This window comes from Chelonia mydas, chromosome 20 (genome assembly GCF_015237465.2).
Source record: "Chelonia mydas isolate rCheMyd1 chromosome 20, rCheMyd1.pri.v2, whole genome shotgun sequence".
Lineage (NCBI taxonomy): Eukaryota > Metazoa > Chordata > Testudines > Cheloniidae > Chelonia > Chelonia mydas.
In genome coordinates this window covers 4018126-4028781 of record NC_051260.2, presented here as the reverse complement: position 1 = coordinate 4028781, position 10656 = coordinate 4018126, and the positions used below count along the sequence as shown (strand labels likewise).

General features: G+C 65.7%; 1 protein-coding gene across 2 annotated transcripts; it reads left to right on the top strand.

Annotated features, from left to right (window-relative positions):
• The first annotated feature begins 871 nt into the window (after positions 1-871).
• CDK4 (cyclin dependent kinase 4) lies at positions 872-10345 on the top strand. Of its 2 annotated transcripts, none has more exons than XM_037883797.2 (8): positions 872-1028; positions 1968-2201; positions 4314-4449; positions 4914-5081; positions 6480-6589; positions 7644-7694; positions 9075-9210; positions 9494-10345. In XM_037883797.2, exons 2-8 carry the CDS (start codon positions 1984-1986, stop codon positions 9584-9586), a joined length of 912 nt encoding a protein of 303 aa, XP_037739725.1. In that variant the 5' UTR covers positions 872-1028; positions 1968-1983; the 3' UTR covers positions 9587-10345. The 2 variants fall into 2 exon arrangements, with proteins under 2 accessions (XP_037739725.1, XP_037739724.1); XM_037883796.2 differs by lacking the exon at positions 872-1028 and adding an exon at positions 1264-1403.
• The last annotated feature ends 311 nt before the right edge of the window (positions 10346-10656 follow it).

Genomic DNA, 10656 nt, shown 5'->3' with positions numbered 1-10656 from the left:
TGCTCCTCAAAGGCGTCAAGGGAGTCAGTGGACGCCGCCCAGAGGAACTCTGCCCGGAGGCGTGAACGGACAGAGGATCGGAAATAGGCCCCGCAGTCGCAGGAGACTCCATCGGCCAACCTCCTCACCCTGATTTTATAGATGGCCACTTTAGCCAGGGCCAGGAGGAGGTTGACCAGGAGGACCCGCGACTTAGCGGAGCCACGGACAGGGAGTGCATAGTTAAGGAGGTGAGGGGAAAAGTGCAACCAAAATCTTAACAAAATATTCGTGAGGAGCCGGAATAGGGGCTGCAGCCTGGCGCACTCTAGGTTGACGTGCGCCAGGGTTTCCCTCACACCGCAAAAGGGGCAGGTGCCCGGGACTGCAGGTGGCCGGTGGCCCTGGGCTGGCAGCAGTAGTAGGGCTGTTATCCCGCCTTAGAAAGGGAGCGGGCCTGGGCCAGGGGGAGGGGAGCTCGGCCTCGTCCCACTCCGCCCCTCCTGGGAGACAGGGACCCTCGAAACCTGCCCAGAGCCACGGAACCCAGGAGTCCGGGCTCCCCCGCCTCCCGAGAACCAGGGAACCCAGGAGTCTGGACTCCCCCCATGGAACCAAGGAGTCCGGGCTCCCCCGCCTCCCCAGAACCAGGGAACCCAGGAGTCCGGGCTCCCCCCACGGAACCAAGGAGTCCGGACTCCCCCGCCTCCCCAGAACCAGGGAACCCAGGAGTCCGGGCTCCCCCGCCTCCCCAGAACCAGGGAACCCAGGAGTCCGGGCTCCCCCCAAGGAACCCAGGAGTCCGGGCTCCCCCGCCTCCCGAGAACCAGGGAACCCAGGAGTCCGGGCACCCCCCAAGGAACCCAGGAGTCCGGGCTCCCCCGCCTCCCCAGAACCAGGGAACCCAGGAGTCCGGGGAGGGGGAGCTGCTCCATCGACCTTCCGGCCGGCCCGTCTCGCTGGTTCCGGTCCTCCGGCCCCGCCCCCGCCCGGGCCCCGCCGCCGACACCCGCGGCCCCCGGCCCCGACCGCTGCGCTGCCACCTCGGGGTGAGTCCGCGCCCCCCCCCGGGGCCCGCCTCCCCCCCGCGCCCCCCCCCGCGCGCGGCCCCGCCAGCCCCCCCCGACCCCCCCGCCAACCCCCCCCGGTCTGGGCATTCTGCCCCCCCCACTGACCCCCCCCAAGTTAGCCCCTGCCGCGGGGGGACGGGGGGGGCTGGTCCGCATCGGGATTCCCGGGGCAGCCCAGGCTCCGTCCCCTCCCCCACAGCACATGGTGCGGGCCGGGGTGGGGGCAGGGCTGGCCGGGGCCGGTGTGGGGCCGGGGTGGGGCGAGCCCTCGGCCCTGAGTCTCGCCAGCCACCGGACCGGGGCCGCCCTCTGCCCGGCGCGGCCGGAGCAGGGCTTCGGCGCTGACATGGCCAGGTGGGGCGTCTGTTTTGGTAGGGTCGCTCGTGGGGGCCGGGCCCCACGCGTCGTGTGCTGCTGCCCAAGGGGTCTGGGGCCGAGGACGCTGCGGTTGTAGGGTGGCTGTGGGTTTGGGGGGCGAGGCCGTGGGGGGGGGGGTTGGTGCCGTTTTAGGGGGGCGTGGGACACCTGCAGTGTGTGTCGGGGGCGGGGGTGTCTTTGTGGTAGGGTTACTGAGGTTGTGGGGCAGCCGTTCTGGGGTCCCGGGCGCTGAGCAATTGTGGGGTCGCCCCGGCTCTGCTACGGGAGCCCCATATTGTGCGTTTCAGGGGTGGGGTGGCAGGTGATGCATTTATCGTGGGCAGGAGAGGGGGCCCCATGGTATCCGAGAGCCTGGGATGGAGCTGGGGGGCGGCAGGCTGGGTATCTGGGTCGGGGGAGGAGGGGGGAAGCGGGCTGGGCGGTGAGGTGAATCTGGGGGGCTGGGCAGTGGGGTGCAAGAGGGAGCAGGCGGGGTGGCTAAGAGTTCATAATCCCCTTTGCCGGCGTCGCCGCCTAACCTGCCGCCCCCTTCCCTCCTAGCCGGCGCGGTGCCAGGATGGCGAAGGAGATGCGGGCGCAGTACGAGCCGGTGGCGGAGATCGGCGTCGGCGCCTACGGCACCGTCTACAAGGCCCGGGACCTGCAGAGCGGCAAGTTCGTGGCCCTCAAGAACGTGCGCGTCCAGACCAACGAGAACGGGCTGCCGCTCTCCACCGTGCGCGAAGTGGCGCTGCTCAAGCGCTTGGAGCATTTCGACCACCCCAACGTCGTCCGGTGAGGGGCTGGGGGGCGGCTGTGCGGACGGGGCGGGGCTGGGAGGAAGCCGAGACCCCGGGGAGGAATTGCCCACGGTGCCCGGGCACGTGGGGCCGGAGGGCGCTTAGTTTGCGTTGGCGGGAGTTTGGTTTTGGGGACCCAACAGCCGCTTCCCTCTGCGCCCCCCTGGGATAAACATCCCGGGCTGTGCAAAAAGGGGAATTAGTATCCCATGGGGGGTGGGGGCTCCCCTTGACTCGGGGGTGTGGGGGGAAAGGGAAAGGGGGCTTGGGGTGCGGGTGGGAGGCAAGGAGTGGGGAGGGGTCCCCGCTCTGGGGTCTGTTTAGGAGACACGCGGCCAGTCCGGCCTGCGGGGTTGGAGTGGCCGTGCCGGGGACAGAACCCTGCCCTGCTCTCTGGGGCCTCTCTTCCTGTATGAGCTAATCCCTGGGAGCTGGAAGCAGCCCCAGGCCGCTCTGCGCTCGCTTTGCCAGCTCTGGGAAATGTGCGGCCGGTTCTAGGAATTGAGCCGCGGTCTGGAAGCTGCCTCCTTCCTGAGAGCCCTGAAACGCCAGCCGCGGGGAGGGAGAGCGCCCGGAGCTGGGCCGCGGGATGGCCCAGCTGGCAAAAGGGTGGGTTTCCACTGGCAGAGGGTGTCCGTCCTCCCCCCGCTGAGGGGCCCGCCTGCGCAGGGGGAGGAGGCGCGAGAGCTGCTCTGAGTCTTGCCCGGCCTTGGCCCCCAGGTGTTCATAGGCCCCTTGCCTTAGCCTTTCTCTGCCGGTCGGTTCCGCTCCGCTGGGGGTTCTGCCGACGCCAGCCTGGGGCACTGCTGGCTTTACAGAAACCCTGGGGTGAAGGCAGGAGGGTGGGGAGAGCTCCAGGGAAGGAGGTCACTGGTGGTGGGGTCCCCATCCTGCCCCTCTCCCGGCTGTACGAGACGCTCGGGGGTAAATGGAGACGTTTTAGGGAGCTTCTAAAAATCCAGCCTCGGTAGCAGGGCCTTGGGGGGAGGGGGCGGGGGCAGGGCTGGGGGGACGTGTGGCAAAGCATTGGGGAGGGGGGGTGGGTGCCTGGAGGCAGGGGGAAGCGGCAGGGGGTGCGCTGGGGGTTGAGGGCAGCTGCCTCTCAAGGGACTGTAGCTTTTTAAGCACCGTCCTGCTGCTGTCTGAACGCTCCCTGGCGGCCTCCTACGGTGAGAGGGGCTCGAGGAGCCGTCCCGACCCCACTGCGAAGGGTCTGGCCCAGGCACACTGCCCCGCAGTGATCTCCGGGGATGGGGACCCCGCTGCCCTCGGCGCGACGGCTCCCCCTGTCAGAGGGGCTTGCAGGGGCCGGTTCTGCTGGGCTCCGTCCCTTTGAGCCGCGGGCCCTGAGGGATGCACACGGAGTTTCCATTCTGTCTGCCCGTGAGCCAGCCCGCCCCCCCCCCCCCCCCCCCCCCCCGTCTCCTCCCTGCTACCAGCTTCACAGACGTTTCCCAGGCAGTTCCCAGCCCCTTGCCTGCCTCTCTGTGCCAGAGGGCAGTGCAGTGGGGGAAGGATCTCCGTGTCCTGTGCTGAAGCCGTGGGGCCGCGGGAATCGCTGATTGAGTTAGCCAGATAAGAGTCTGGAGCCCTGCTCTGGGCTATCTGGCGGCAGGATCTGCAGCTGGGGAATCGAATCAGCCCAGTACTGGCTGCAGCTCTGTTATTGGGCGGGGGTTTGATACTGTGAGCTCCGGGGCATGCTCACAACAGGGGCTCGGGAAGCCTGTCCCCAAATTACCATGTGATATAAAGCATGGGGGGCAGGAGAGGGGGCTGTAGGTTGGGATTGAGGGACACTGGCAGAGCTGTGTGTGAGGCAGGGGAGCCCAGGGCTGGGATAGCAGGGGGCTGCGGGTCAGGAGTGAGGGGCATTGGCAGAGCTGTGATCCATCCCTCTAGATGGGCCTGGGGGGTCCCATCGGTCCCGCGTTGGGCCCAGACAGCCTTGGTCCTTCGCGCTGTGTCGAGCCGGATCGTTGGGTTCCTGCAGCTGCGAGCAGGAGCCCCGCTTCCAGCAGAGCACGTGTCAGATCCCTGCCTGGCCCCTCCCTCCCGCACTCGGATCCCCAGCCCCCGCCAAGCTCCCTTTTCCCCCCCGCCGCAGGTTGATGGACGTCTGCGCCACCACCCGGACGGAGCGCGAGACCAAGGTGACCCTGGTGTTTGAGCACGTGGATCAGGACCTGAAGACGTATCTGGACAAGGCGCCGGCCCCAGGCTTGCCAGTGGAGAAGATAAAGGTACATGGGGAACCGAGCCCTTGGCTGTAGGGACCTTCGTGGTGCGCCCGCCCTGCGGCACCCCCTGCCCTCGTGACAGGGGCAAAGAAGGGCTAAGAGGGTGATCGGGGTGGGGAGAGCTGCTCGCCCAGAGGAGGCTCCAGGAGTTGGGCTCATTCAGCCTAAACACATCTGAGTGTTCTCCATCGGTATAGCCGGGGGAAGCCCAGGGGAGGGACGAGCTAGTGAAGGCAAAAGACAATGTTGGCCCAGGGTCTGCAACAGCCTCCAGTAGGGGACAAACGATCCAGCTGGTCCGGAGCTGGAGTTGGATAGCTCTGCGAATGGGATGACAAGACGAGCTCTGGGGCTGGACTCGATGCTTCAGGAGGGCCCTTCCCGTCCTGTGTCCCTGGGCCCCGCCCCACACGCACTGCTGGGGCAGGCGGGGAATCTGACCCTGCGCTCTCCCCTTGCTCGGCCAGGACCTGATGCGCCAGTTCCTGAGCGGCCTGGACTTCTTGCACTCGAATTGCATCGTGCACCGCGACCTGAAGCCGGAGAACATCCTGGTGACCAGCGGTGGGCAAGTGAAGCTGGCGGACTTCGGCCTGGCCCGGATCTACAGCTGCCAGATGGCCCTGACCCCTGTGGTGAGCGCTCCCGGCCCTAAGGCCTGTGCATGTGGAGGGGGTGGGCGGGGCAGCTTTTGGCTCCTGGAGCCTGGCTTTGAAATGCTGAGGGGCCTCCTCCCCTGCGTTCCCGCACTTGTGCCTGCGATGCAGATGCCCGGCTCCCTCCTGGAATACTCTGCCTTTGGCGCTGGGGCTCCTGCTGCCGTGGGGAGGGGATTGGTCAGTGTCTGACCTGCTGCCGTGAGTGGGGCTGGGGGCTGGGAGCCGTGTGAGCCTGAGTCAGCCTCCTCCTTTGCTGCAGGCATCTTCCCCCTGGGTCGGCCCCGAGCCCGAGATCCTGCCCTGGGCAAAGGCCTCCTTCCCCGGGCCGGCCTGGCCTGCTCTCGCTATCTGTGCTCCGAGCAGATGGGGCAGCAGCCCGCTGGGTCCCCTCTCTGCTCCGAAGGGGGGATTTCCCCAGGGTTCGGAGCCACCCAGACACGCGTGCTTTCCGGTTACCCCCATCAGTGGGATCTTCACGCAGCTTCTACAAGGCGCTGCCCCGAAGGGGACCTGGGGAGACCCCCGCCGTTCCGAGTGGCCCCCCTGCCGCCGATGCTGGTGGGAGCGGGGTGTGCCGGGAACCTGGCAGGGGCTTGGGCGCACTCAGACATCATTGGTCTGAGCTCCCAGGGCCTCCTAGGGGCCCTGGGCTGGGGGTCCAAGCACAGGGGGGAATGATATAGCTGAAGCTCATGGCTGTGTGAGCAGCAAAGGGGTCTGGCTCGGCAGCTCCTCCTTCTCTGGGAGCTGGAGATCCAGGCCCTATTCTGAGGCCCCCTGCCCTGCCAGGGGGCTGAGAGATTTTGGGGTTCTCCAAGCTGCTAACTTCCAGCTCTTCGGAGGGCCTGGGGCCAGGGCCTGGGGCAGCTCCGCCCGGGCAGGCTGGGTCTGTTGCTGTCGGGGGTTACCCCGTCACATCTCCACGGAGATGAGCTCCAGTGTGGTGGGTCCCTGCACTGCGGGGGGAGGAGGCGCAGCTGCAGGCTCCGGCAGCCCCCATGATGCTTCCCCCCAGCCAGTGGGGTGCGTGGAATCTGTAGGGTAAATATTGTGCCATAGGCAGGAAGTGGGACCGGTGGGTGGGGACACTCAGCCTAAAGGCATTTCCTGCCTAGCAGGGACCTGGAGCTCTGAGCTTCCAACCAGCCCTGGAGAGACTCACCCTCCAGGAGATGTGGGACTCGTAGGCTGCTTGCGGGAGGGGAGCCCTAAACCCCAGCAGGCTTCTAACCGGGGAGGGGGACACAGTCTGTGTCTGGGAAGCATCAGGACGTGTGGCCTTGGGGGCTGCCTAGCCAGGGGTTCTCCCTGCCCTGTGGGGGCCCCTCTTGGGTTGTCGCCCCCCTCGCTCCTGACGTGACTGTGCCCATGCAGGTGGTTACCTTGTGGTACCGCGCCCCGGAAGTGCTGCTCCAGTCGACCTACGCCACCCCCGTGGACATGTGGAGCGTCGGCTGCATCTTTGCCGAGATGTTCCGGCGGAAGTGAGTGTGCGTGGGGAGGAGCTGGGCAGGTGCCGAGCAGGGCCGGGGTGCGGGCACTGGGGTGCCTGCAGACACAGGGCAGGCATGGGTGGCGTGGGCATGTGCAGGGTCGCACGGGCGGGTCAGGGCGTGGCTGGGTGTGTTGCGGGTCAGGGCGTGGCTGGATGTCCATGTATAACTTTGAACCCCACCCATCCACAACCCCCCAGGGTGGCATCGCCCCAGCACCACTTAACTAAGGACCCCAAAGTGCTTGATGCCAGGGGGTTGGTCTTGTCAGGTCCCTTTTCTGGGTGGAAGGCGTCGTGCCCAGTGTCTCACGGAGCCAGGAACCCTGACTCCCAGGCTCCTGCTCCGACCAGTTGGTCACGCTGCCTTGCGGTAACATGGCCCTGCTGGGGACTAGGACGGGCACGGCTGGGTCGGCTCTGGGCTCCAGCTAGCGGCAGATCATGATGGGGAGCCCACCTGCTGGTCTCTGCCTCCCCCCTCCCCCACCTTGCCGTAGTTTAGCAAGCGCAGCTGGGAGACAATTGATTAGGGCTGAGCCAGGAACTACCCCCCTGCTTGGCTTATCGGCTCCGCTCTGTGCTGATAGACGGGGAGGGGCCCCTCGCTGCCAGATCTCCCCTCCCGGCCTTGTGGGCTCAGCTCTGGGCCTCTCCAGGGGTGGGGGGGGATGTGTGAGAATGAGCCTGGTGCCCAGCCAGCCCCTTCTGTGCAGGTCATGGCTAGCTTGGGGAGGGGAAGTTGGGCCCTGGCCTGTTACTGCCCTTGTTATTGGCCCCTCTGAGCCCCCCCCCATCCCCCCGCCATTGTTCAGCCTCTTAGGCCTTTGAGCCTGTTAAGTGGGGCGGGAGGATGATGTGGATGGGAGTGTGCGCACATGCAGCCACCTCTGGGTGGGGACGGAGCAGCTGAGCATGCCGCAGTGGAGGAGAATCCCGGCTCTGGTTCTGATATGGGTTCTGCCCCAAAGGGAGTGGGGATGGGGCTAATGGCGGGGAGCATGCCCCGCTCTCAGCTCAGAAGCCAGCCCTTCTCTCCCCTGCAGGCCCCTCTTCTGTGGCAACTCAGAAGCCGACCAGCTGGGCAAGATTTTTGAGTAAGTTGTGAAGCTTCCCTAGTGTCTTGCGGGATGGGGCTGGATGTGGGGCCGGGGGGCATGCTGGGATCTCAGCTCGGGAGGGGGATGGGACTCAAGCAGCTCTTGAATGAGGCACTAAGGGCCGAGCCAGGGTGACAGCTGCTGATTGATGGGACAGGGCGGGGCAGGGCAGCTGCTGCTGGAGGTATAAACACAAGAGTTTGTGGGGTGGGGGGCTGCTGGGTGCTTGTCTCCTTTACCCTGTTAACTCTCTGGGACGCTCAGTAAGCGACCCATCCTGCCGCGCTCCAAGATCAAGCTGGGTCCAGCCTTTCCCCCCACGGGTGGCCAAGGAAGGAGGCCACCGGCCACATGTTGGTCGAGGGTTTTTTTTGCCGCATGGGGTGCAGAATGTCCAGTGAGCTGCCTCGCGCAAGCGGCCCGGGGCCCAGCAGCGCGGGCTGCGAGCAGCTCTGTGCTAGAGGAGGGAAGGTGCATTTCAACCCTGGGGCCGAGGGGCAGGTAGCGGTGCTGGCGCCCGGGTTTGCCTCGACGAGGTGACGGGGCTTCGAGCTACCCCTGCCGGGTCTGCCCAGGATTGGAACCCAGGTTAGTTAGTTACTAGGTGTATTACGGTAGCGCCTAGGAGCGCCCGTCACGGACCGGGACCCCTTTGTGCACGGCGCTGCGCAGACAGAACAGAGACGGCCCTTGGCCCAGAGAGCAGCCGCTGTAAGGTGAACACGGGTTACCTGAGCGGGGGTTAAAAAGGCCCCTTTGTTCCTTGCAGATGCGAGGCTGGAGGGAGGTGGGAGATATCCTGCTGGGAATCGCGGGTGAGACTGCAGTCAGCCCTGGCCTCCCCAGAGATCGGAACTGCGCCGGGATAGGCTCTTGTCTGAAGAGGCTGGAGCCGTGTAGGGGGCGGGAGGTGGGACAGGGAGTCACCAGTGTGTCCAGGAGCCTGGGCTCGGCTCACAAAGGGCTTGTCAGGGAAACGGAAAGGTGGTATCCTTGGAATCCCAGGCAGTGTTAGCCTGTGGAACTCACTGCCACAAGGGCTCACGAGGCCGAGAGCTCGGCAGGCTTCAGAAGAGAATCCGACCCCCCCCCATGGACAATGAGAGAGCCAGAGAGAGAGAAAAATACCTAGTTTTTAAACAAGGGATCAGAGTCCTTTAGCCTCAGGGCCGAGGGAAAACGCTGGCTGGAGTCAGTAGGGCAGGTTGTTCCCTCGCACCCCGGGCAGGGTTCCTCTCTCCTTCCTCCTTCATCCTGCCCTTGACTGGATGGGACGGTGGGCTGCGTGGACCTCTGCTCTGCGCTGGCAGTGCCCATGTCCCACCCCCTCCCTGCTGCCCCGTCCCAGTCGTTCTCTTCTCTCCTCTCCCCCCGCAGCATGATCGGGCTCCCGGCAGAGGACGACTGGCCCCTGGACGTGGCCCTGCCGCACTGCGCCTTCACGGCACGCTCCCCACAGCCCGTGGAGCTGTTTGTGCCAGAGATGGAGAAGCTGGGGGCGCAGCTTCTCTTGGTAGGTCAGGGGGCTCTGGCAAGGACATGCCCAGGGGCATCGGCAGAGCTGGAGGGTGGGGAGCCCAGGGCTGGGAGAGCAGGGGGCTGCGGGTTGGGAAGGGGGGTATCGACAGATGGGACAGGACGCAGGGGCCTGTTAATTGGTCCTTACTCTTTAAACACCCAGTTGGCTCAGGTGGCCCGCAGCTGATCCACTGGGGGGGAGCCTCAGACCCGAAGTCCCTCTCTGTGGGGGTAGGGTGGGGTCCGTCCCATTTAACCCTTTCTCCTCTCCTCCGTAGGAGATGCTGACCTTTAACCCCTACCAGCGGATCTCGGCCTTCAACGCACTGCATCACCTTTACCTCCAGGACAAGAGCCTGGTGGAGGGGTAACGCCCCAGCGCCCCCCACCCCCACCCCGTCCCCGCACGGGGACCCAACGGAGGACTTGGGAGAGCGCCTGTTCTGCACCCGCCCCACGCCCCCGGGGGGGGCGCCGCCACCGGCACGCACACGGAGACGGACTCGAGCAGGGAGCGAGACGCCTCCCCCCGGGGGACGCTGGGATTCCGGTGGCGTCTCCCCCTCCCCAGGCGCGTGGTCCTGGGCAGGCCTAGCTCTGGTTAAGGTCAGTTTGTGTTAGGAAGGGGCCCGGCGGGGCCTCACCCCGAGTTCTCACGGACACTTTTGAGTCGCCTTTTGTAACCGTTTACAAGATAACTGTTGCTGCCTTATCACATTCCAGCCTCCTGCCGCTGGTCTCAGCCTCTCCCTCCCCCCCGCGCGAGGGGCTGAGAGCAGCGTGACGGACCCCTCCCGCTCCCCACGCTCGGGGCAGGTGGGTTTTTTTTTTACAAGAAATATTTGCGCGCGGTTTTTCTACTACCAGGCGGTGGCCAGGGCAAACTGCCGGATTCTTGGTGCACATGTGGGAGTTGCTTCCTTGAGGGTGGATTGGGGAATCCCGGGGGGGAAGGGGATCGACAAGTTTATATTTATAATGATTGTTCTTGGACACTTAACTTTTTTCTTTTATCGGCTCTAAAAATGGCCAGAGCCCAATAAAGGGAAGGCAGGGGGCTGGGAGGGCAGCGCCCGGACACACCTGGCTGCCCTCGCGTCCAGCCCCAGCCCAGCCTGCTTTGTCCCTTGGCTTGCCTGAACGTGTCTTGGGTTTGAATGGTGCGGCTGAAAAGCTGGGACCGCACCCCCTCATCATGTGGGGGTCAGAGGTCCCCTTCCTCTGCTCACTGGTGGACCAGTGATTGTGGCAGGTTACGGGGCAAGGTTAAGGGGTCGCTGGAGTGGAGGCAGCTGGGCATTGCCCCTCATTGCTCTTGATTGGCTTGTTCACCCTTGGGTCTGAGATCCGGAGTGGGTTGTCAACCCCAGGAAGCGGGCACCCCTTCCTCTGCAGCAGTGGACAGAACCATGCCCCCTGCTCCCATCCAGGCTGCAGCGGG

What these genes read in the sequence shown, in the direction of transcription:
- CDK4 (XM_037883796.2), top strand. An exon ending in TGCCAGTGGAGAAGATAAAG is followed by an intron (nt 4,450 to 4,913) that starts GTACATGGGGAA and finishes TTGCTCGGCCAG; the next exon opens with GACCTGATGCGCCAGTTCCT. An exon ending in CAGCTGGGCAAGATTTTTGA is followed by an intron (nt 7,695 to 9,074) that starts GTAAGTTGTGAA and finishes CTCCCCCCGCAG; the next exon opens with CATGATCGGGCTCCCGGCAG.